The sequence below is a fragment of the Denticeps clupeoides genome, chromosome 1, assembly GCF_900700375.1.
Source record: "Denticeps clupeoides chromosome 1, fDenClu1.1, whole genome shotgun sequence".
In the NCBI taxonomy this organism is placed as follows: domain Eukaryota; kingdom Metazoa; phylum Chordata; class Actinopteri; order Clupeiformes; family Denticipitidae; genus Denticeps; species Denticeps clupeoides.
Window position 1 is genome coordinate 38,236,188 of NC_041707.1, and position 24,651 is coordinate 38,260,838.

Below are 24,651 nucleotides of genomic sequence, written 5' to 3' on the forward strand. Positions count from 1 at the left end.
TTGAAATTTCTGCAGGTTATGGAGCGACTGGGTTTTGTAGATGGAGTAGGGATAGTAATGTCCTTGATGATGGCCAGAAGATCTGAGATATGACGTTTAGTACTTGAGAGTTGGTGAAAAGTGAGCCCAGTCGTCCAGACCAAGTCCTATACATGGTGATGAGTTTGGGTGGGGTTTATATGCTGAATGAAGTTGAAGCACTGAAGCAATTCCAGACATTCCATGGCAAGTTGCAGTTTGTATTGTCAATATAAAAAACCAAGGTAGAGAATGAAAGGCGAGGAGGCACAGAGCTGGGTCAGAAAAACAGAGAAGTTGGTAAAAAATTAGGAGTGGTGTTTGGGCGGGCGATAGATTACTGCAATAGTCAAGGGGCTTGGACCGGACTATTCAAAAGCAAAATGTTCAAATGAATTTACAGTGGGAGTGGATATAGATGTTGTTTTTATGACCTCTGTATATGGCTGCGACATCACCACGTTTTCCACACACTGGACAGTGTTCATTCCATTGTTACGGAGCACGGAAAAATGCACCAGCTCTTTGGAAACGAATGTGGCAGTATACTAGAGTGGGTTCTGCAACTGTTCATTCTAACAGTAGCTGGAGTGGTTGTTTGCGTTCAATTATTGTTTTACATTCACACATTGGAAATTTCTTTCTTACTCCCTTTCTTTTAAATTGTCTCTGCAGGTCAGTCCAAGAAGTATGTTGATAAGCCTAAAAAACTAAAAAAGTGGTCAATAATTCAGTTAGAAGACAAAGGGTTATGTCTCACCTGCAACAACTAAAGGCAGACAGAGCATTTTTGCAAGAAACCCATCTCTGTAATGCAAATGCCGCTCTTTTAAAGTGAAACTGGGTTGGTGTAGTGTTTCCTTCCAAATTTAATGCAAAAGCAAGGGGGACAGATAATACATGCGCATCTCTTTTCATCCCATAGACATAATTACTGATTCGAATAATATACAATAGGGACAATATGTTATTGTCACTGGAAATCTCTTTTCTAGTAAACATTTATGCCCTTAACGGCAATTTCTTTCTGAAAGTGTTTTTGACTTTACCTGAACTAGACACAGGATTTCTTCTAGCAGAAGGCAATTTAAACCTTGTACTAGGAGTTATTATGGATAGGTCATCCAGTACTCCACAGCCTCTCTCAAAATCTGCAGGAATTGTGAAAAATGTTACGAACCAATAAGGATGGCATCTCATACGTTCGTGCATAAACCATGAACGATAAATTCAAACGGCATTCACAGTTCCCCATCCAGGCTCAGCTCATCGATGGTACGTCTCCCTTTTTGCCTGGTCCACTGAGTAAAGGTCTATGGTGTGCCTTCCAAGTCCACTGATCAATCAGAGTGGATCTGTTTAGAAGTTATATAAACACTCTTTTTTTCCACAATTGTAAGGGTTTAACAAAGAATGAATTTATTGTAACAAGACAAATGCAGAATTCATACAGATAAGTCAGACCAACAGCTTACAAAAAAATTCAGCAAAAATTTCTTTCCTCTGTATGCGATATATATTTTTTGGTGTCAGAAGTGGGATCGGTCATGCCTGCCAAGACCTGATCAGAGGGACTGATCACCTGGATTTAAAAAAGATCCATCTCCAATCCTTGCTTAGGGTTCAGAGTGACGGAGACTCTGGTCTGAGTTCTTGGCTGGCTGCACCGAAATCTACTTCTTCATCTGAGGACACGGTGAGCTAAAATAATTCTATTACTAATTAGAAAAGACCTAATTTCTTAAAATTTTAATTAAATCATATTTGCTTGATTCTGTGAATTCAGTCAGGTGAAAGGAGTGTAATTTTCCCATTTGTGTGAACAGAATACTCTGGTGCTAAACTGTGACATAATGTAGCGTGAAATAAGGTTGTGAGACTTTTCACATAAAGACAAGATCAGCGATTACTGTGAGCCTTTTTTTATATTGGCAAGACCAGTCTTAAGGTTGTGAGTCTTTTAAAATAAAGACAAGATCGGCGATTACTGTGAGTCCCAGGCAAGACCAAGTAAAGCAAGACCAAGAAAAAAAAAAAAAACACTACATCTTATTCTCCTGTGAGCCTGAGTGACAAGACCAGAATAATTATCAATGATAAAAATAAAGAATGAGAACCATGGTAATTCCTGTCTGTGTATGAGCACAGACCCTCTCTCTCGCTCTTTGGGGTGTGTGTGTGCAGGGGCCCCTCCTTTCTCTCTCTCTTTCGTTCTCGTCTTGTTTTGTGTTAGGATTAGACTCTTAGCAATAGTTTTACTGTCTGGACAAAAATATTTTTCATTTACATTTTGTTAGTTTTTTTTTGAGCGTTTTAAAAAGCTGGGGAAGTTTATATAAGCATATATTACACCTAAACTGTGCATTTTTTTTATGAATTTTGTACTTTTGTATGTCGCTTTGCATATAGGTGTGTGGGTTTTTATTTCTGGTTTTGATTTGAAAATGGAGACTTTGAACGTGATGAATGTGTAATATTTGAATGACTGGTATGAACATTGTGGTTATCCTGCGGGTGGGTGTCTTAGTCAAGCTCAGCTAAAAAAAAAAAAATGAAAAAAAAAGGGGAAAAAACTGAAGCTGTGAAACCAGATTCCGTTTCCGCCCCTGCTGTTGTGTCTTTGTTTTCGATGAAAATTCTAGGGGATCTTCAGTATGTCTGAGTCTAGACTCCACCCCTCCGCCCCGCATTAACGTACAGCCCCTACCAGACCAAGAAGATGCAGATCTACAGCCGATTACTGCTGCAGTACTATTTCTGTCAGAAGAAGTCCCTGTTCCAACTCTACAAGAGCCATCCAACGCCAGAACAACTGTTGGCCCCAGCTCAAGTAGTGGACTCTCTGAGTTGGTAGAATGTGATGAATCAATTTTCTTCCTCCAAGATGCGTTCAGACACTGTTTACAACCGCCATGACCCCGCAGTGACCACACTTCCCATGATCCGGGGGCCGTGTTTATGTTTATAGGCCTTGGTCAACTGATAACCTCTTGAACTCTTTTAAGCATCTCCCTAAAGCAGAACGAGGGGGAGCAGCCTTGTCTAGGGCCGTAAATGATTTGCACGAAGAGGACATTGGGGGAGAGAATGCCCAACAAAAGCAGAGGAAAGGGACGCGGGATCGCCTATGGTGGAAAACGGACAGAGAAGAGGACAAGTCCACCACGGGCATTTCCAATTGGATTGATGGGTGACGCAAGGTGGAGTTCCAGACAAAGGCATGGCTGAGGCTTTGGAGAAAGTTCCACATAAGGTTATGTACATCTACACTGACACATGCTGGAAACCAACATACATTGACATAAATTACACTAACGTGCATTCTACACATTTTGCTGCAGATTTCCTTTGAGAAGAGCATTCAGTCTCTCTCCATGTTTAATTTGACCTTTATTACTACTTCTTCTGGATCAGGAGGATCCCTCCATTGAACACTGCTCTGAGTGAGAAAGACATGTTAACTTATTGCATGTCTCTCAACAAACGTTTGTCAGATATCCATTCCCAGGTTGTTGCTGCCCTACCACGACCAGCCAAAATCCAACTCCATTGCTTCAAGCCAGGAGACTTCATTAAAAAAAAAAAAAAAAAAAAGGCTTCCAGAGACAAAAGTGGATCTACGCGTCCCACTCTGAGAGGGTACCGGCGCCACCAGAAGGCCCTCCAACATGAGTAGACAATGCACCCGAGTAAGATCTGTGTCCTTACTGCAACGCGTAGCGTGCCAAGCTACCAACCCAGCTCATCATGGATCAACCTTGCCCCTGGCAACCCTCGCGCAAATATGGCTGGTCCCTGAGAGGATCAGTGTGCTGTTTTTTCCTTATTGGTCTCATTACACCACTCCCCATGCACTTCGATAAGTCAACACTGAGTCCCACACAGATTTATAATTTCTGTGCCTTGTTACTCTGTTTTTCATACAACTGCCTGTGATATGTTACCGTAAACCCTTGCGGAAGTAGTATATTTTGATGTTTTTAGTTATTTTGTGTTATTTCAATATTTTGCTGTTGTTTTTTTGGTATGTTCTTTGTTTTATTATTTACTCATCACTTTACATTTACCTCATTTAGTTTTTTTCTGCATATTTTGTGATCATTGATGAACAAAAGGGGAGAAGTGTGAGGGAAATGTTAAAGCAAAGTGTTTCTTTTATATGTTTCTCATCCTAAGCCTGCCAAACAGTCGTAAATTCTTATCGGTGACAGTTTTATTTCTGAAGGAGTGTGTGAGATAATGTCGGCGCCTGGTACAGACAAGCACAGAAAAACACCAGTGTTTTGGTTTCGAAATCGCTTGACCATATATATATACACGTCACTGTGTTCAGACCTTTGGGGATTTGGTTAGCGAGTCTTCCCATGCGCGCATGGAAATAAAGCCTGACTAAATTCATTTAACTGTTTCTCATGACGCTCGGTGATGGAAACAACTTCCACGACAGTGCCTAGAATTCTGTCTGGGAACTTTCCACGACAGTCTCACTGTCGCGGTAGGCCGCTATGATCAAAATCTCTGCCGTTGACCAAATTTATATTGCATGTTGTTTATACCACAAAGTACTAGTAGGGATTCTCTCCAAAATGTATCCTCTGGTGTAATTTAAGGTGTGGTGCTTGTGAAAAGCTCTTCCCACACTCTACACACTGGTAGGGCTTTTCTCCAGAATGTATCCTCTGGTGTAATTTAAGGTGTGGTGCTTGTGAAAAGCTCTTCCCACACTCTGCACATTGGTAGGGCTTTTCACCAGTATGTATCCTCTGGTGTAATTTAAAACTTGTTGCACGTGAAAAGCTCTTCCTACACTCTACACACTGGTAGGGCTTTTCTCCAGAATGTATCCTCTGGTGTAATTTAAGGTGTGGTGCTTGTGAAAAGCTCTTCCCACACTCTGCACATTGGTAGGGCTTTTCACCAGTATGTATCCTCTGGTGTAATTTAAAACTTGTTGCACGTGAAAAGCTCTTCCTACACTCTACACACTGGTAGGGCTTCTCACCAGTATGTTTCCTCTGGTGTAATTTTAAATTTGTTGCATGTGAAAAGCTCTTCCTACACTCTACACACTCGTAGGGCATCTCACCAGTGTGAATCCTCTGGTGTGTTTTAAGGCTTGACAATTGTGAAAAGCTCTTCCCACACTCTACACACTGGTAGGGCTTCTCACCAGTGTGAATCCTCTGGTGAATTGTAAGATTTGTTGCACGTGTAAAGCTCTTCCCACACTCTACACACTGGTAGGGCTTTTCTCCAGAATGTATCCTCTGGTGTAAGTTAAGGTGTAATGCCCGTGAAAAGCTCTTCCCACACTCTACACACTGGTAGGGCTTCTCACCAGTATGTTTCCTCTGGTGAATTGTAAGACTTGTTGCACGTGTAAAGCTCTTCCCACACTCTACACACTGGTAGGGCTTCTCACCAGTATGTTTCCTCTGGTGAATTGTAAGACTTGTTGCACGTGTAAAGCTCTTCCCACACTCTACACACTGGTAGGGCTTTTCTCCAGAATGTATCCTCTGGTGTAAGTTAAGGTGTGATGCTTGTGAAAAGCTCTTCCCACACTCTACACACTGGTAGGGCTTTTCTCCAGAATGTATCCTCTGGTGTAAGTTAAGGTGTGATGCTCGTGAAAAGCTCTTCCCACACTCTACACACTGGTAGGGCTTCTCACCAGTATGTATCCTCTGGTGTCTTTTAAGGCTTGACAGTTGTGAAAAGCTCTTCCCACACTCCACACACTGGTAGGGATTCTCTCCAGTATGTTTCCTCTGGTGAATTGTAAAACTTGTTGCACGTGTAAAGCTCTTCCCACACTCCACACACTGGTAGGGCTTCTTTCCAGTATGTATCCTCTGGTGTGAGTGAAGTTTTCCTATTTGTCTGAAAGTCTTGGTAAAATCTTTGCATTGAAACATCACTGCAGTTGTGTTCTTTGGTCTTCGCTTGATGACATTGGTTCCAGCTGTAGTAAAGGTAAAAAAAGAGAAGTAAATGACCAAAAAAAGTGCATGAAGACTCCATCTTTTAGTATGTTTTCTTATCAAACTGCTTTGGGTACCTCATTGAGCAAGAATATAATATTTAAATGTTATTTAATGTGTTTTGTAATATGTTTTTAAATCCTGCTCTACATCATATTGTGCTAGTTTGAGTACATTGAATTTGAGTATAATTACATTTAATATTAACCAATATTTGAATATTCTAAGAAAAAAATACTCAACTTGAAAGAGTGTAATTTCACTATTATGCTATTTAATTAACATTATTTCTGTGTAATATAATAATGGTCTTGAAATGCACAAAATTATAATCTAATGATTATTTTGGGGGACAATTGATTGTCCAATAATGGTAGCTATGGACACAGGCCCACACCATGTCACTATGCTTACATTTACGGCATTTGGCAGACGCCCTTATCCAGAGCGACTTACAACGTGCTTTCAAGTTACCATCGATGAAGAGATCAATTCCGGTTCACTAGGACCCCCAACTATGAATAGAATCTTTTTATTCACTCTGTTGTAGATTCTGTACACAAGTTTGACAATAAGAAAGTTACAAGTTCATCTAAATATTCTTTATTTATTTTTATTTATTTTTTTTTCCTTGACATGTTTATTCAGTATTTACAGATAGATGTACAATCACTTTAAGGTATTGTGACTTGAATTTCACTTCAAAAATACAGAAACAACTTAAGCAATAAAAACAAGTCTATAAACAAAAAGAATACACAAAAAAGAATTTAAATAATACCATAGTAGAAACATGTCATTTATAACACACATATATACACACGAAAAAACCCAACAGAACCAAGTCCATTCTTTATAAAAAAATAGATATAAAAATATAACCATCGCAAAACCCTAATTGACACACAAAACCATTTCTCTCACATTTGGAGATAAGTGATCTAAAAAGGGAGACCATATATTCTGAAAGCTATTTATATTATCCCTAAGCACAGCCGCCAGCCTCTCATGAGGCAGGACTGCAAAAATCTCTCTATACCATTGTGTGACAGAGGGGGGAGTATTTTTTATCCATCTAATAAGAATACACTTTCTTGCCACAAGTAGTAATTTGTCTAATAATCTATAACTTTTGGCATCAAGTTTCAGTGAAGTTGCTTGTCTTTTAGACGGGAGCCCCAAAAGAAAAAGGCCAGGATCCGCTTTCAGTTTTATCTTAAGGATGGTACTGATTTCATGAGCAACAAAATTCCAAAATCTTGAGATGAGCCTACACCCCCAGAAACAGTGAAAGTATGTCCCCAGCTCTGTGTGGCATTTAACACAGAGAGCCTGCACAGAGGAATCAATCTTATTCATTAATACTGGCGTTATATGTAACCTGTGTAAAATCTTATATTGAGTCTCTCTAAGCCGGTTACAAACAAAAGTGTATCTAAATAAATATTCTTTAAAGAGGAAGGTCTTGAGCTGTCATTTGAAGGTGCTCAGTGACTGAGCTGTTCTGACCTTGAGGGGAAGTTCATTCCACCATGAGGGGCCAAGACGGAGAAGAGTCTAGATGAGCGTCTTCCTTTTACCTTCAGAGATGGAGGGACCAGGCGAGCAGTACTGGAGGCTCGGAGAATACGAGGTGCAGTGCGAGGTGTAATAAGGGCTAATTTTACTTCACTCACCAGAAGAGATGGAGACGTTCTTCTCGTCACTTCCTGTTGGTTCCAGAGTTTTATGGTGGTCCAGTCGTGTAAGAACAACGGATAGCATCTTCAGTGGAACAGTGTTGTTCTGGGCTACGGTCCTGGCCTCAGTTGATGACAGAGACAGACTGGGATCCATAATGGGAGCCTGGGACACAGTGGAAAGAGTTTGGCTTATTCACCAACAGCCACAATTTGGGCAGCTGGAAGTTGTATTAACATACTGAAAGCACTAAAATGAAAGGTAGATTATTTACACCTATTTTAAAGCGACGACACACACAATGGTTGAAGAAATCAGAAAAAACTGAAGACTGAGCTTATTTGTATCCTGAACATGCATTTCGAGGGAATAAAAGCAAAGGAAAGAGTATTGATGATCAGCAGTGTTGGGGAGTAACGCAATACACGTAACTGCGTTACATATTTAGTATACAAAATATGAGTAACTGTATTTCGTTACAGTTACCGTTTAAATGAGTGATAATCGGAATACAGTTGAAATAAATGGATTACACGGCGGGTTTTTCCTGTTTCATATATTAGGCTATCCCCTCTCTAATTTTGGTAATTCTATGCTGTGCAGACCACGGATAACACAGGCGTTCTGTCGAAAATGCTACGAGTTGTGCTACGTAGCGGATCTGCGCATAAAAGTGAAGTGATTGTCACATGTGATGCACAGCAGCACAGCACACGGTGCACACAGTGAAATTTGTCCTCTGCATTTAACCAATCAGTCATGACTGGCGCCCGGGGATGTGTGGGGATGGTGTTTTTCTCAGTGGCACCTTGGCAGATCGGGATTCGAACCGGCAACCTTCTGATTACGGGGCTACTTCCTTATGTGTGCAGTGCCTCAAGTTTGCGCTCTGTTTCAGCGCCCATAAATCCATGCTACCCCTGAAATTGTAAATAAATATGATTTAATTCACTATTACACCATGATCTTTATATTCTTACAGGGCATATGGACTGAGTATTGGTGCCATTTAAAGTGATTTTAGATTAGATTAGATTCAACTTTATTGTCATTACACATGTACAAGTATATATATATACATAAAGTGATATGTGCTATACATAAAGTGATATGTGCAGGAGTAGTACAGTGCAGTGATTATCAGGAGTGTATGGGGGGGGGCAGAGGAGTTCAGCAAGGAAACAGCTCTGGGAAAAAAGCTGTTCCTAAGTCTGCTGGTTCTTGTCCATGGTAGCCTGAAACATCTGCTTCCATACCACACTGTGAGACAGCTGGTAAGGATGCTCTCTATTGTAGAGTGGTAAAAGTTCAACAGGATGGTAGTGGGTAGCTTGTTCTTTTTTAATGTTCTCAAGAAGAAGAGGCGCTGGTGAGCCTTCTTGACCAGGCTGGAGGTGTTATTGCTCCAGGACAGGTCCTCTGAGATGTGAGTCCCCAGGAACTTGAAGGATGTAACAGGCTCCACAGTCATCCCATTGATGTGGATGGGATCATGCGAGCCTCTTCTCTCCCTCCTGAAGTCCACAATGAGCTCCTTGGTCTTGGTGGTGTTTAGGAGAAGGTTATTTTCTGTGCACCAAGTGGCCAGATGCTGGACCTCCTCCCTGTAGGCAGTCTCATCGTTGTTGTTGAGACCTATCACCGTGGTGTCATCTACAAACTTAATAACGGAGTTTGATCCATGCATAGGTCGGCAGTCATGGGTGAAGAGGGAGTAGAGGAAGGGGCTCAGCACACAGCCCTGTGGTACACCAGTGTTGAGCGTGACAGTAGTGGAGCGGATGTGGCCTGACCTTACATGCTGTGGTCTGCTGGTCATAAAGTCCATAATCCAGTTGCAAAGTGAGGTGTTGATGTCCAGGGCTCTAAGTTTAGAGATTAACTTAGAGGGGATGACAGTGTTAAATGCTGAGCTGAAATCAACAAACAGCATCCGTACTAGGGGTGGGGGAAAAAATCGATACAGCATAGTATCGCGATATTTTGCATGGTGATATTGTATCGATACAGGGACACCAAATATCGATATTTTGTACACAAAATAAACAAATCAAATAAACAAATCAAACTGTTAGTACAATGATTAAAGCAATAAATTTTTTACTCCACCGGGTGGTGCTGTTGGGCGTTTTCTTTAGTGAGGTCAGCAAAGGTGAGAGTCAGCGTGTGGGATGAATTCGGTAAAACAAAAATGGAGGCAGAGAAAGAGATTAGGAAAGCGCCGTCCGTGTTTAAGTCAAACGTCTGGATGTATTTTGGATTTTTTGACAAGGATGGGACAAAAAAGATGGATATGACACACACGATTTGCAAGGAGTGTCGTATGAAAGTAAAGTATTCTGGAAATACTACGAACATGAGGGCTCATCTCACCCGCCACCATCCTGAGATATTGTTAGCTGAGGACGGCAAAGCTAAACCAGCTCCACTGAAAAATCAACCAACGCTGGACACACTTAGCTTAACAAAACTACCTCCCAATTCAGAGCGAGCTAAGAGAATAACACACTCCATAACGTACTTCATTTGCAAAGACCTGCGTCCATACAACGTTGTGGAAAACGAAGGCTTCTCTTACATGCTTAAAACGCTGGAACCCAGGTATCAACAAACAGGTCATTTTGCTTATCTTAATTTAAGAGAACAGGTTTAATTTTATTGTCGTTTAACATTTTTATTTAGTTAATGCAAATCTACATTTTTAGTTTATTTTCATTTAACAGAGATTTACTTTAAAATTATTAAGCTGCTGAAGTTGCTGCATAACTTTTTGCAATTTATACTGTTCAAAGTAAAATGATGAAAGTGAATGACTAAAGACTATTTTGTAAGATTAAATGTATTTTGACAAAGTTTACCTTTATGGACATAATTTGCAGTTGGAAAAAAACGTGATTATCACAATATATCGTATCGCAATACTTAGCATATCGCAGAATGTTTAAAATCGCAATAATATTGTATCGTGAGTTAAATATCGTGATAATATCGTATCGTGGGGTCTCTGGTGATTCCCACCTCTAATCCGTACATATGTGTTTTGCTTGTCCAGGTGTGTGAGTACAGAGTGCAGCGCTATGGAGACTGCATCCTCTGTGCTCCTATTGCTACGGTACACAAACTGGTGTGGGTCCAGAGTTGGTGGGAGAAAGTCCCTCAGATGTGCCAGGACTAACCGCTCGAAGCACTTCATGATTATGGGTGTGAGTGCTACAGGGCGGTAGTCATTCAGGCATGTTGGGCTAGAATGTTTCGGCACTGGTACAATGGAGGTAGATTTGAGGCATGTTTGAACAGCTGCTTGGGCGAGAGACATGTTAAAAATGTCCGTGAATACACCAGCGAGCTGCTCTGCACATGCTCTAAGTATGCGCCCCGGGATGCCGTCTGGTCCGGCAGCCCTGCGCACGTTGATCCAGCTCAGTTCAGTGCAAACATCTGAGGAGGTGAGTATGATGGGCGAGTGGTCGGTAGATGAGGGGATCTTGACAGCAGGTTGCTTTAGTCATTAAGCTCATTCAGAAAGAGGATATTTGTGGTTGTGGGGGCTGAGTTGCTGGGTTTATAGTCTGTAATGGCCTGAATGCCCTGGCACAAGTGTCGAGGATCAGCATTGGAGAAGTACTCCTCTAGCTTTAGTTAGTAGCAGTGCTTGGCCTTTTTGATGCCCCTCTTCAGATTTGCCCTGGAAATGCTGTAGGCCTGTGCATCACCCGATCTGAAGGCATTGTTGCGTGCCTTCAGCAGGAGACGCACCTCCTTGTTCATCCAAGGCTTCTGATTAGGGTATGTGGTGATCTGTTTCTGAGTAGTAACCGTGTCTATGGTGGTGTTAATGTAGTTCAGAACAGAGGAGGTGTAGATATCGATGTCCGTGTGAGAGCCAAAGGTGGCCTGTGAAGCAAACATACTCCAGTCTGAGTGTTGGAACCTGTCCTGGAGTGTGATGTCAGCCCCCGCTGGCCACACCTTGATGGTCCTCACTGATGGCTTCACACGGTTGATGAGGGGGGAGTACTTGGGGGTGAGAAACAAAGAAAGGTGATCTGATTGTCCGAAGTGGGGGAGGGGGGGTCACAGTATAGGCTTCAGCCATGTTTGTATAAACTTGATCCAGAGTTTTGTTTCCTCTGGTGTGACAGAGAATGTTTTTATGAAATTTAGGAAATACAGTCTTCAAATTGGAATGAATAAAATCCCCCGCCACAATGTATGCAGCCTCTGGGTGATCAGTCTGTTGTTTACTGATGGCCGCATGAAGTTCGTTCATAGCAAGCTTGGCATCAGCATCAGGAGGAATGTAAGCGGCAGTTATAATGGTGGATGTGAACTCCTGCGGCAGATAAAACGGTCTGCACCCTAACCATGAGAAACTCTAGGTTAGCTGAGCAGTGTCTCCCAATGATAGTAGAGTTCGTGCACCAAGCTTTGTTAACATAGATGCACAATCCCCCACCTCTGGTCTTACCGGAGTCATCCGCCGTTCTGTCTGCCCGGAGAATGTGGTGCTCAGCTAGAGCAATAGCATTGTCCGGTATTCCGTTGTTTAGCCATGTTTCAGTGAAAATCATGACATTGCAGTTCCAGAGTTTCTTACTGTGGTTGATTCGGATTCGAATCGCATCCATTTTGTGACCAGTGACCGTACATTGGCGAGAAGAATGCTGGGCAAAGAGAGCCGGTGTGGTGTTAGCTTTAGCTTAGCTCTTAGCCCTCCGCGCTTCCCCCACCTTTGTTTACGGTCTCGACGGCGTCTTCGAGGACTTCTGCCCGGTCGGGTAGGGTGATAAAACTGATTGCTGATAAAACTGTTAAAATTACGAGAACCAATATCCAAAAGGTCTTGTCGGGTGTACGATGTTGAGCCACTACTGTTCTGCACGAACAGCCCCGAAATGAGCAAGAAAAATACCGCAAAACTGCAGAAACTGGAGAGACGCTGAGCCTCGCGATGTGTACGCGCCGCCATCTTGGTCTTGTACCGTTATCGGAAATGCACAAATTTAAATGGAACCCTATACGGTAGCACCGACAAAGCAGCATAAATAGTCAGAACACCGGAAACCCAAACAAAACACGCAATAAGCGGCTCTAATGTAAGTGTCCTGTTAACGTTGGTGAACCCGGAGCCAGCACAACAGAGCCAGCAGTGGCCGGGCAGGAATGCATTTCTTACTTGGAAATTACAACACCAGGTCGCATTTAAAGAAGAAAGGGATGGGCGAATCTGGTCATGCAATGCAAAATCTGTTTGCCAGCAACCAAGCTGTTCTCAGCGTCAAAAGACTCCACATCCAACCTAAAGAAACATCTGGATGAAAGGATGATTTTTTTTTTACCTTTTTTGTCCTAATCAGGTAGAGGGTCATTAAAAATTTCCTTGTGCAAGGCTACTTTTTATTTTAACTAAGTGATAGATATATGTTGGTGACCATAACAGTAAATACTTTTCAATGGCATATTTTATGTTTGTCTATTACTCTTCCACTATTCAGCTTTATAAATAAATAAATGGTTAAGGAAAAAAATGGATTTTTTATTATCTGGGATTGCTACATTCATGTGCTTGTAAAAAAGCATGACAATATATTAAGTAATCCAAAGTATTCACAATACGTTACTCACATTGAGTAACAGAATACGTTACAAAGTACATTTTGGGTATTCTGTAATCTGTTTTAAAAGTAACCTTCCCAACACTGATGATCAGCCAAGACATGGGTCAGTGTCCTTTTCAACAAATTACGTTTACATTGTTTACTTTTTCGTTAAAAGGTTATATTGTGTCGCATGAAACTCCTAAAAACGAGAGAAGAAATAAGCTTCAGAACACGGACTTACGAGAGGTTGTTCACTTTCTGAAGAACGCGCTCCAGTTCGGGGTTTATCCATCTCTGGTTCTGTTCACCATTAGCTGAAAGAACTTTAAACACCAGGAAGAGCAGCACGAACAGAAAAAGGGCTGTTCATGAACCAGAGAACACCGAGAGTACCGTCACGAAGCCGGAAGTAGAGCCGTGCTTCCTGTGCCGACGGTCACGTGACCAGATTGAAACGCTAGATGTCGCGGTGGATACAACCGTCCGTGGGAGCGAATGCGTCTACAGAGCCGCCATCTTGGGAGGGGCGGCGTTCCTTTTAACACTAGAAGTCCCAGGTTTTTCTGACCCCTCAGCTCTAGCAGAGGTAGGCCAAATGGCCCCTTGGTTGGGAACTAACAACTCAATCACCGACAAATGGCTCCCATTTATTTGTAAATGAGTGACCGATTGGAATGTGTCACTCCCCTTCCCCCCAAGAAGTGTTTGAAAATGGAGTGTTTGGTGTTTTTGAACACAGTCTACTCCAATGTATGTCTGTTCACAAATGTCAATGGTTGATAAACATGTACAGAATCATCACTGAATTATAAAACAAAAAGTGAATTTTGTTTTTGTGTGCTGTCTCCTCTGCCTGCTCATGTAAAATAGCAAAAAATAAAATATAAAATAATAATAAACAAATAAATTAATAAGGTTAAAAAAAAAATCTCAGTCCCTCAGTTCCAATTCATGATATCAGTGGTTACCATCCCACGCAGTCTGTCTGTCTGTTTCAAAGTCTGTATTTGCAGACCCAGTAACCATTGTAGAGATCATACAATATTCATTGGAGACTGATGTGTGAGGATTCTATTTTTTCATTTTCATTCTATTAGCAATTTTTCATTCTATTTTCAGACTATTTTTAATAAATAAAATAACACACCCATGTGACTCGGATGGAGAAGACATAGAACTTCAGCCGGATTCGGACTCAGAGCCGTCTGATCAGTCTTCAGGTTAATTTTTATTTCATATTATTTTCATTTCATTATTTCATTTCAAACAAGTAAGTGGAAAATACCACAAGTAAGTGGAAATATCTACTCTGCCTTTTTTATATTTTCCACTTTTTTGTTTGTGCACCTTAGCAGACATTCACTGCCATCTGAAGTGCAAGACATTTTTCTGTCATAACCTGAGTGAAGTCATGGTCCATGGTTGATAAACATGCTCATACATGTACAGAATCCTCACTGAATTATAAAACAAGAAGTGAATTGTGTGCCAGGGTTCACAGGTAACTAGTGTTTTTGCACAACAAAAGCAGGAGGACAATGGAGCTGATGGCCTCTCCACAGGAGGTTGGGCCAAAAATCGCCTGCTAAAAGTTGCTCCCTTTCACCCCAATAGAAGCGTACGCCGCAGATAGAGAGCCAACGGCTAAGGCCAGAAGAAGTATCTCAAGTCGCCTTCAGAGCTTCCTGTGTTTCATCACTCTTGACATGCTTCGTAGCATTCAAGAATGGACTATCCAACATGCACAGCAAACGGAGCATGCTCATTGGTTCATGGCCCTGGAACTATGTCGTGAAACCGCTTCCAAGACATCATGTGACACCTACGCTTTGATGACAGGTCCACCCGCCACTGCTGAAATGTACTCACTCACTTTTTATTATTATTTGTACAAATGATTGGTTGAGAATGCAACATCATATCTATATGATGTTTTATATCTATGAGTAGTGACGTGCAACTCGAATTACTGTAATGATTCATTTTCATTCCCTACAAAGCGTCAGTATTCCATGTTACCTGGCAGCAATGAACCACTTTTAATTTGTATTACACCAAATTATTAAACATAAACATAAAATACATTTACTTATTGTATGAATGAATATTTGACACATTCATTAGATACTAGCCTGACTGGGGAATGTGGACAGAACGCTGTTGTTTTTCACCCCACAACATATGCTGCTATTTTTGAGAAAGTACACAGTGAAACTGGGATATCTTATAAATCTCTGTTTACACTGTATAGTATGGACACCGCAGCTGTAACTTCTACAAACAGAATTTTTCTATATTCTTTGAGAAGGAACAGCAGCCACGATAAACAGTCAAATACAATAAAGGTACTTATGAGGACACAAAGGGGAGAAATTCCAGATCTGGTCATCAGAGCTGTCAGTCATAAATGAATAATGAAATTATAACTCAATTCTCACTTTAATCCGAATTGTCTTCATTGAGAGAACGTGGACGTGACTCTGGATCCTGATTCAGAACATTCTGACGTCATCCTGCCTTCTGATGGGAAACAAGTGGTCCATTCAGACAAAGGACAGAATGTACCTAATAATCCATCAAAGTTTGATGTGTGTGTCTGTGTCCTGGGAAAGGAGGGTTCCTCCTCAGGGAGATTTTACTATGAGGTGGAAGTCAGGGGCAGACTGGATGGGATTTAGGAGTGGCCAGAGAGATGATTAACAGGAAAGGGGAGATTACAGCAGCAAATGTATGGACACAAATCAGAATGCATACTGCACTGTGTGGCTGAGGAATAACAGGGGAGTTATACTCCTCAGTAGTAAACATGGTGCTGGTCCTTCAATTCTCCTCTCTCTGATTACAGGGCCGCTTCCTTAACCACTAGGCCACCACAGCCCCTAAAGTGACTCTGGTGGGACTCAACATTTTAATGTCTTTGAATGTCTAGAAGTCCAATGCGTTATCCATTGTGCAACAGAGCCTAGCCGAAACCACAGGAACGTCACCAAGAATCAGTTCAGCTCCTTTAGTTGTACAAGCAGAACAGAACAACCAAGATACATCTTTAATATTGAAATATAAAAGCCAGTGAGGTCCATATTGGTCCGAGTCTTTATTCATGACGGTGGGTAAATCAGGGGTGACTCTTGCTCCTCCTTGGGATTCTTGGGTTCATATTGAGACTGTAAAGTGTCAATATTAACAGTGACTTTGGTGTGGATTATACAAACACTGTGCAGCGTTAGTTTAACACTGGCAATTTTCCTGTGATGTTTGGCACTGTAGGACCTCAAATTTATCTGCTGAAATTTATCACTGAACTTTAAAAATAAGTAAAACCTCTGGTCTACAGATATTCTTAGACTGGCACTATTTTCAGTCACATGATATTAATAAACAGTACTTACAGTAACCTGGTTTATATACACCTACATTAAACTGGATATTGATTGATGATATAATCGCTGCTTTGTGTCTTTTTTATTTTGCTATTTAGCAAACGCTGCAACTGCATGGTGAAATTTCAACTTCCTCTTCCTCACAGCGCAGAGCTAAAACCGAAAGTTTCATAAAGTCATCGCCATTTTCTGTGCATTATTCTGTGTATTTATTTAAGATCATGAATCTGACAGGTAAGTTTAATACTTTTTACGATATAAACTCTCACCTGTGTATACATGTTAAAAGAAATAACAGCAAAATCTGTAGGATTTTAAATCTCATTCGATAGTAAATGTGTGTGACGGATCCCTTGCCAAATAAAAAACAGCGCAAAGTACGTTTTATGCAATATATTCAAATGTAAGGACCTTTATAAGCACCTGGCTGTTTGGAGAGCTCAGTGGGGAGAGTTCTTCTATATGTGACACCAGGGCCGGCCCTAACAAGTTTGGAGCCCTAGGATTTTAGCAGTAAATTCTACTTCTAGTGTATATATGGTCATACGAAACGGAATAGCTTTGTCTTAAAAAATATTTTAATATTTCAACACTTAAGAAATAAAAATATGAACTTGAGCTTGTTGACATATAAAAAAAAACACCGTCCCCCCAATAGCAGGTAAAGGCAAAATCGAAGGAGGGCTATTATTATTATTATTATTACTACTACTACTAATTAATAGGCTTTGCTAAGCAGATAAATTCATGCTGAATTGTTCTTTTCACATTAAGACGTGTGAGACATTTATTTATAATTTTTTTCAGTGTGGAGAATTCAGTTGCCATGACGGTAGGTGATCATGACTCTTGTGGTTCTACAAGTGCCATGTTGGAAAACATTTCGCAACCGAATTCTTTTGACCAATGCCATGTAGGATTTCAGAACTTTTTGACACGTTAAGCGTAACCAGTAAATAAAGTGTTAATATTCTACATGTTCACTAGAGGTGTGAACCTTCACTGGTCTCACGATTCGATTCGATTGCGATTATCAGTGCCTCGATATCGATGCATCGCGATGCATCCCAGACATTTTCTACATGGTCACATGATGTTAAGGTCTCGTTCGCCTGTGTGGACGCTCTGATTTGCTCCAGAGCAGAATTTGTTACGTCCGCACTCACCTTGTAACAGTTGTATATACTGGTAGTTCTCCTTTAAATGCACACGGCACTATGTTGTGGGCGGAGTTAATCGTCTGCCCCGGTCCTGATGCAGATCGACATCTCCACCAAGCAGAGGAAACGAGCAGACTGGTCCAAGCTCTGTGGTCCTTGTCCCTGTGGTCCTTGTATTATTTCATTTTGTATTACATAAAAGCAGTAATATTTGGTACGTGTAATGTCCAAATTATTCTGACACCTTAGTTCCAAATAGTATTCGTTACAGAATTAATTTTTTTTAATTCAACTGAATGCTCACCGCACGAAAAATATGCGTGATATTGTTGTGAACACTCAGAGAAAGATCAGCTTTTCCTCCATTCCCGCTTCGTGTGTCTGTTTCGAAGTGGCGGAAAGAAGACACCCCCGCTTGGATTCTATTGGTCGCCCGCAAAAATACATCATGGTCGCCACGCCACGCAGCGTAAAACTCCGACACGGAACGGCACTGTATTCTGTAGAACAGGCCGCCACATTCACTACCAAGCAACATCATTATGATAATCGATTATGCTCTGCACTGCATCGATGCAATATCTTCCACGTCAGCATCGCGATGCATCGATTATACGATTAATTTCAACACCCCTAATGTTCACACGTCTTTGTGTTACCTTTCTTGACACTGTGGAAGGAAAATTTAGTAGGCCCAGACACTCCACGAAATTTAGTAGGCCAGACTCTCCACGTGTTTCACCTTTGGTCATGGAACAGTCAGAAGACAACTGTGTATCTTAGGTCTGACCTTGTTGATGCAAAAGTTTGACGCAAAAACTAGACATAAACTGATAAAAGAAAGGTTCTGTGACGTTGATGGGCGCCACTGTCCAAAGTGGTGCGAGCTTGCTTTTCGACCTTGTACACCCCAGATGTATAAATGCTTGTGAACTGTAATCAAGCGGGGGGATGTTCTCTTGTGGGTCCCCCCGTGCGCGGTAAAATAAACTTGGATAATCAATTCAGTTGACTTCCTTTATTGCAGCTCCCCAGACGGCAGAATTTCCACCACAACACTTTCACTGCAGCAAAAGTGTTGACACAGTGGATGTGTAAAAAAGAACACAATAATGTTGACCCAGAAGATAATACGGTTTGTGTCAATTTTAATACCTCTAACAGTCTTTCTAAGAGTGTAACTGAAGATAAAAGAACAAAAGTTTCACAGGAACATACATCCATAAACTAGTATTATTTTTTAACTTTATGTGTTTTTGGTATCATCATATTCATAATTGGTAGAATTGAGCTAAATTCTTACAATAATGTATCAATTGTCCTTTCCAAAGAACAGGCATACACAGTATAAGTGTGCAATGATCTTCATGTCCATTACAAAATGACAAAATGACATTTACAGATCTTCTACATTTACAGGCTCATGTTCTTCTGTGATACTGAAGACTACACGGTTTTGTTGTCTGACTGGAAATAATAAAATACATATTATTTTCAACATTTAATTTATTCCTACTTCACAGCTAGGATACACTAAGGTTCAAACCCCACAGGCCAACAATGAGTGACCTTCAGCATAATACAATTTGTACTCATCTAATTGGTTTTAAGTGGGGTTAAACAGTGCTGTTAAATACAACCTGGCCTTTCCTTTTACATGTAGGTTAACACAAACAGCTCTTATCTAGACGTGGTGAAAACAATTTTCTGAAGTCCAAACCAGTCATTAGAATGGGGGTAAAAGAATATTTAAGTGGTTTTGGACAAGACTCGGTTGGAGTTTTTAGAAACTGGTGATCTACTGTCATGCACAACCATATGTAGGGTTTACCAGGTCTGAAAAAGAGAAAAGATCCGGTTAGCAACAGTTGTGTAGACAAAAAGCCTTGTTGATGTCACAGGATAAAGGGCAGACTCAAAATGTCAGAACAACCAATGTATGTGGACAGTGTCGGGGAGTGACGGAATGCATGTACCGTTTAAATGAGTGATAATCAGAATACAGTTACTTTGTTAATATAAATGTATACACGGCTGTCTGATCTGCGCTGCCACCTGGACGACCATCTGCCTGTTCCAGAGCAAGCACAAGTGTGCGTAATAGTGCGCGTAACAGTGCCAAACGTTACCACAAAACATTCCATTTTCTCCAAGTACAGTATGAGTGCGAGGAATAATTAATTCATGCATTTTTATAATAATTTTTATAATAATTATCTCGGTATTGTTCACTGATAAGACTTGTAACCTCATTATTTAGTAAACTTAGTGTTTGTTTGTTTTTTTGTTTGTTTGTTTGTTTTGTTTTTAAACTTTGTTTGTTTGTTTTTTGCAAGCATTAGAAAAGCAGCACCTCATATGTTTATGCCAATTGTTAGCCAATTATTGGATTTTTGGGGGGGTTTACGTTTTTCAACCAAACAGTTCAGCACTGACACCTTAGAGGGTTCTTGTAAATGGCCATGAAGTAATGTTGCTGGGTTGCATTAAAACATATATTGTGTTGTGTTTAAAAAGATATGTGGTGGCAAGGTTTAAAGTGCATTTTGTCATTGTCACATCAAGTTTAAAATATCTGATTTGTATTGAAGGATCTTTAGTATTTTTAAGTTATTTGTGGAAGAGTAACATTGACAGTAAATGCCAAAAAGTATATTTAAATTTTTGATTTTATATATTTTTTTTATTCTACTTTATTAACTAGAAAACTGAAGATTGGAGAATTATCAAAACAATTTAACATTAACCATCTCAGACTAGTTACTTGAACATGACTTTGAGTTCGCTATACTCTACATTCACTAGGTCTCAATCCAAACAGAACACCTTCGGATATTGGCTTTGGATATCATAGACAGCCAGCAGACAAATCTGCCGCAGCTACATGATGCTATCATGTCTGTATGGACCAATATATCTGAGGAATATTTCCACCCCTTTTTGAGGCTATGCCATGAAGAATAAGGTGGTTCTAAAGGCATAAGGTGGTTCACCCGAGTACTAACAAGGTCTACCTAATAATATGACCAGCGAGAATCAATCATACAGATAGAAAATCTACGAACAATGAAGCACTTTATCATCAGAAGGATAAAAAAAATACAAATATACTGTAGAAAAAAATATACAAATAAATGAAACTTTAAATTCTTTGATATTATATCCCTAAAGTTGCAAGCCCCCTCCCTAAAAATCACACCCCTTGATACGATTTCAGAAAATATGAAAATGTTAACATGAGAAATTTATTTGAAGTTACTTGATAATAATATTAAAAATCAAGTCTAAAATATATATATGTCTGATGTGAACTATATTAAAAAGTGGTTAGAAAGTGTGTAGGTATATTTTTCAATATTATCATTACATAATCCATAGTGGAAAAACATGATTAAAAAGAAGGTTTGTTCATAAATATATCAGTTTGATAAACAGAAGTCTGTGTGAGGTTCATTAAATAGAAATTATAGTTTGTTAACATTTTTGTGCGGCATATCTTCTGAAAACCAAAGATGAGACACCTTTGGAGAACGGTTTGTTCATAAAACAGTGTTACAATTAGTTTTTGTGTGGCATATCATCTGAAAACCATAGATGAGACACCTTTGGAGAAAGGTTTGTTCATAAATCAGCATTATGATTAGTTTTATTTTAGCATGGAAAAGTCTGTTTGTGTGGGTGTGTGTGTGTGTGTGTGAACAGGTTATGTCCTGTGTCAATGGTGTGATGCTTCCTACATACCATTATGTGATGTATCTTTTGGTAAATGACTGATGGGATACCATATTCAGTAAGTATATGAACAGTGTTTGCGTTGTATTAAAATTAGTATTGTGTTTAGTATGTGTTTAACACTGAAACAATAGGTTGAGTAAAACCTTGAGTGAAAAACAAGGTTTCTGTTTTAAAAGATAGTCTAAGGGTGTGTGAACTGTGGGTCTGTGTCATTGATGTGAGGGGTCGTAAACCATCAACAATGGTCATTTGTGCAAACATCAGTTTCAAGCGAGCACTAAATAGTAGTTGGTTATCTGCTGGGTGGTGAAGACCTTGTTACTGCCAATGAGGAGCGGTCACAAGCTGGGATAGTTTCAGAGGAAATTAACATTGTTAATAAATGTAGGATTTTATTTCTGAAAAGAATCTTGAAAAAAAATACCAAATTTTCATGGATTAGTATATATCAGTTTGATAAACAAAAGTCCTACTGCACCTTAAAACCTTTTCGTAGAAAAACAGAAGGTGTTAAAAACATTATGTAATTCATTGTCTGTTTATTCATTATCAATCTGTGTATGGTTCAACTAAAGAAAAATGATAGTTTATTAACGTTTTGTGTGTCATATCATCTGAAAACCATAGATGAAATACCTCAGGCTTGTTCATAAATCAGCATTATGATTAGTTTTATTTTAGCAAGGAAAAGAAAAAGTCTGTTTGTGTGTGTGTGTGTGTGTGTGTGTGAACAGGTTATGTCCTGTGTCAATGGTGTGATGCTTCCTACATACCATTATGTGATGTATCTTTTGGAAAATGACTGATGGTTGAGTTAAAACCTTGAGTGAAAAACAAGGTTTCTGTTTTAAAAGATAGTCTAAGGGTGTGTGAACTGTGGGTCTGTGTCATTGATGTGAGGGGTCGTAAACCACCAACAATGGTCATTTTTGCAAACATCAGTTTCAAGCGAGCACTAAATAGTAGTTGGTTATCTGCTGGGTGGTGAAGACCTTGTTACTGCCAATGAGGAGCGGTCACAAGCTGGGATAGTTTCAGAGGAAATTAACATTGTTAATAAATGTAGGATTTTATTTTCTGAAAAGAATCTTGAAAAAAAAATTTTCATGTTCATAAATATTTCAGTTTGATAAACAAAAGTCTGTGTATGGTTCAACTAAATAAAAATGATAGTTTATTAACGTTTTGTGTGTCATATCATCTGAAAACCATAAATGAAATACCTCTGGCTTGTTCATAAAACAGCGTGACGATTAGTTTTATTTTAGCAAGGAAAAGAAAAAGTCTGTTGTGTGTGTGTGTGTGTGCGTGTGTGTGTGTGTGTGTGTGTCAATCATACAAATAGTAAATCTACGAACAGTGAAGCCCTTCAGCATCAGAAGGTTAAAAAAATACAAATATACTGTAGAAAAAAATAACTGAAACTTTAAATTCTTGATATTATAGCCCTAAAAGTCGCAACCCCCCTCTCTAAAAAGCACACCCCTTGATACGATTTTAGAAAATATGAAATTGTTAACATGAGAAATTTATTTGAAGTTACTTGATAATAAAATTAAAAATCATGTCTAAATATATATATGTCTGATGTGAACTACAACAACTACAAAAAGTGGTTAGAAGTGTGTAGGTATATTTTTCAATATTATCATTACATAATCCAAAGTGAAAAAAAAAAAAAAAAACATGAATATGAAAAGAATAGTGGTTTTCAACGTTTTAAAGTAGGATTTGAGAAGTTTTTTCATGTTCATAAATATATCAGTTTGATAAACAGAAGTCTGTGTGTGGTTCAATTAATTAGAAATTATAGTTTGTTAACGTTTCTGTGAGAAAGGTTTGTTCATAAAACAGTGTTATGATTAGTTTTATTTTAGCAAGAAAAAGAAAAAGTGTGTGTGTGTGTATGCGTGTGTGTGTGTGTGTGTCAGTGATGTGATGCCTCCTACATACCATTGTGTGATGTATCTTTTGGAAAAACGACTGAATGTGTTGTATATTTAAAATAAGTATTGTGTTTAAACATGTTTTTCTTTAACTAGAAATCCTTTTAAACTATATATATCATTAAAATATGGTTTTAAAAATAGTCTAAGTGTGTGTGTGTGTGTGTGTGTGTGTGTCAATATGAGACTCTGCAAGGTGTCGGGGAAGAATGTGAGATGAAACCGGGAAGGGAAGTGGGGAAAGGGATGGCGTTGGGAGAGATGGGGTCAAAAGCCATCAGCAATGGCCATAGTTGTAAACAAGTGATAAGACATCTGTTTTAAAAGTTGGTCTAAGTGTATATGACATCTGTAATGCGACACAAGGGAGAGAGAGCGATAGAGTGGGGCGAGGAGTTGCTGTGATGCTTCCTACTTACAAAATGGGATTCTACCATATTCAGTCAGTATATGAATAGCGTATGCGTTTGTATTTTTAAAATAAGTTTGTGTAAGTATTGTGTTTAAACGTGTTAAACACTGAAACAGTAGGTTGAGTAAAACCATACACTTAAAAATAAGGTTTCTGTTTTAAAAGTAGAGGTATACCGGTTTATGACCTCTCCCACAACAGCCATAGTTTGTAAACAAGTGATAAGATAGGTCAGAGGATGTAAGAGGATCTGCGTGTGTGTGGGTCAGGGTGGTATGAAATTAACTTTGTTTGAAAAGCGGAATAGTTACCATACTCTAGAACACGAATCCTTCCACATTTTCTTTAACTAGAAACAGTTTTAAAAACATATATCATTAAAATAAGGTTTCTGTTTTAAAGTTAGTCTGTGTATACCCGTGCGCGTGTGTGTGACATTTGTAAGGCCACACATTGATTCAGTGTTTGAGAGAAAGAGGTAATGGTATGCTGGCTTATAACCTCCCCACAACAGCCATAGTTTGTAAACAAGTGATAAGACATCTGTTTTTTTAAAGCTTGTCTAAATGGTTATATTACATCTATGAATGTGAGAGGACGTGCGGGTGTCCAGGGGGAGAAATGGGGAGAAGGGAAGGAGGTCATAAATTACGCGCTGGGTGTCCGGTGGAGAAGGGGAGAAGGTAGAAGGGTAGGTGGTCATAAATCACGCGCTTTTTCCTTATGCCGATATCTC

The 24,651-nt window shown here is 39.7% G+C and overlaps 2 protein-coding genes across 5 annotated transcripts in view; one reads left to right on the forward strand and one right to left on the reverse strand.

The window, feature by feature from the left end:
* Positions 1 to 1,414: 1,414 nt before the first annotated feature.
* LOC114799141 (zinc finger protein 420-like) lies at positions 1,415 to 13,699 on the reverse strand. Of its 4 annotated transcripts, none has more exons than XM_028995434.1 (3): positions 13,524 to 13,699; positions 7,679 to 7,847; positions 1,415 to 5,983 (listed from the first exon to the last, which is right to left on the reverse strand). In XM_028995434.1, exons 1-3 carry the CDS (start codon positions 13,572 to 13,574, stop codon positions 4,584 to 4,586), a joined length of 1,620 nt encoding a protein of 539 aa, XP_028851267.1. In that variant the 5' UTR covers positions 13,575 to 13,699; the 3' UTR covers positions 1,415 to 4,583. The 4 variants fall into 4 exon arrangements, with proteins under 4 accessions (XP_028851267.1, XP_028851280.1, XP_028851272.1 ...); XM_028995447.1 differs by lacking the exon at positions 13,524 to 13,699 and adding an exon at positions 12,413 to 12,678; XM_028995439.1 differs by lacking the exon at positions 13,524 to 13,699 and adding an exon at positions 12,151 to 12,678.
* Positions 13,700 to 14,435: 736 nt separating this feature from the next.
* LOC114799174 (fibronectin-like) overlaps positions 14,436 to 24,651 on the forward strand; it is a 46,217-nt gene continuing 36,001 nt past the window's right edge. The window contains exons 1-2 of the mRNA XM_028995539.1: positions 14,436 to 14,502; positions 16,761 to 16,896. The gene's annotated coding sequence lies outside the window, so the exon portion shown is untranslated. The remainder of the gene's footprint in view (positions 14,503 to 16,760; positions 16,897 to 24,651) is intronic.

Excerpts from the sequence above, each read along its gene's own strand:
- LOC114799141 (XM_028995427.1), bottom strand. The coding sequence starts at position 12,651 with ATGGCGGCGCGTACACATCGCGAGGCTCAGCGTCTCTCCAGTTTCTGC. Across the intron at positions 7,848-12,594 it reads CCAGTTTCTGCAGTTTTGCG|GCTCCCATTATGGATCCCAG; the intron begins GTATTTTTCTTG and ends ACTGTGTCCCAG. Across the intron at positions 5,984-7,678 it reads GAACGTCTCCATCTCTTCTG|CTGGAACCAATGTCATCAAG; the intron begins GTGAGTGAAGTA and ends CCTTTACTACAG.